This window comes from Myotis davidii, unplaced genomic scaffold, assembly GCF_000327345.1.
Source record: "Myotis davidii unplaced genomic scaffold, ASM32734v1 scaffold211, whole genome shotgun sequence".
NCBI classification, from domain to species: domain Eukaryota; kingdom Metazoa; phylum Chordata; class Mammalia; order Chiroptera; family Vespertilionidae; genus Myotis; species Myotis davidii.
In genome coordinates this window covers 1,026,056-1,026,801 of record NW_006282523.1, presented here as the reverse complement: position 1 = coordinate 1,026,801, position 746 = coordinate 1,026,056, and the positions used below count along the sequence as shown (strand labels likewise).

Below are 746 nucleotides of genomic sequence, written 5' to 3'. Positions count from 1 at the left end.
TGGTGGTGGACACAGGGCCCCTGGGCAGGCGTCCCGGGCAGAGGGCCCAGCCCGGCATCCCAGCGGGGGGAGAGCTCACCCACGAAGTCGCTGACGGCCGCCAGCTGTCCGTTCTTCTTCATGCACACGTAGCGCCCGTTGCTGGCCTTGAGGGCCACCCGCCGGCCCCGCCACTCCACCTCGAACATGGTGCTGGCCGAACTGAGGGGCAGGACACGGGGCTCAGGGCCAGGGCTCCCAGCCCCCTCAAGTCCAGCACCATGCCCCGGGGGAGGGGCAGGCACCTGCCTTCCACTGATATGCCCGCCCCATTCCATTAGGAGCTGTCACCCACCCCAGTAGGCATTCCTCCCTGGCTGGGCTGCTACAATATCCTGGTGATGGAGATGGAGGTGGTGGAGGTGGAGGAGGAAGTGGTGGTAATGGAGGTGGTGGAGGTGGAGGTGGTGGTGGTGATGGAGGTGGTGGTGATGGAGGTGGAGGTGGAAGTGGTGAAGGTGGTGGTGGACATGGGGATGGTGCCCTCACACTTGCGTGGCTGTGGCCTGGATGCCCCCGTGGGTGACCAGGGTCCAGTAGCCTCCAGTGCTGGCGTAGAAGGTGCACTTCTTTGTCTCCCGGTCAGTTTGCATCAGGAAGGTCTCATGGTCCAGCTCTTCATCTTGGTTGGCTGAGACATTGACCCCTGGAGGGAGGAGATGGGAAGCCCCTCACGCCTCTCCCTGGGCGGGTGGGGAGCAGACGGG

The 746-nt window shown here is 64.9% G+C and overlaps 1 protein-coding gene across 1 annotated transcript in view; it reads right to left on the bottom strand.

Moving 5' to 3' along the window:
• The window catches only part of FSCN2 (fascin actin-bundling protein 2, retinal), a 7,087-nt gene that overhangs the window by 1,637 nt on the left and 4,704 nt on the right, over positions 1–746 (bottom strand). Inside the window, exons 3-4 of the mRNA XM_015559796.1 lie at positions 529–709; positions 12–201 (exon numbers count right to left, since the gene is read on the bottom strand). Of these exons, the coding sequence (XP_015415282.1) occupies positions 12–201; positions 529–709 (371 nt within the window). The remainder of the gene's footprint in view (positions 1–11; positions 202–528; positions 710–746) is intronic.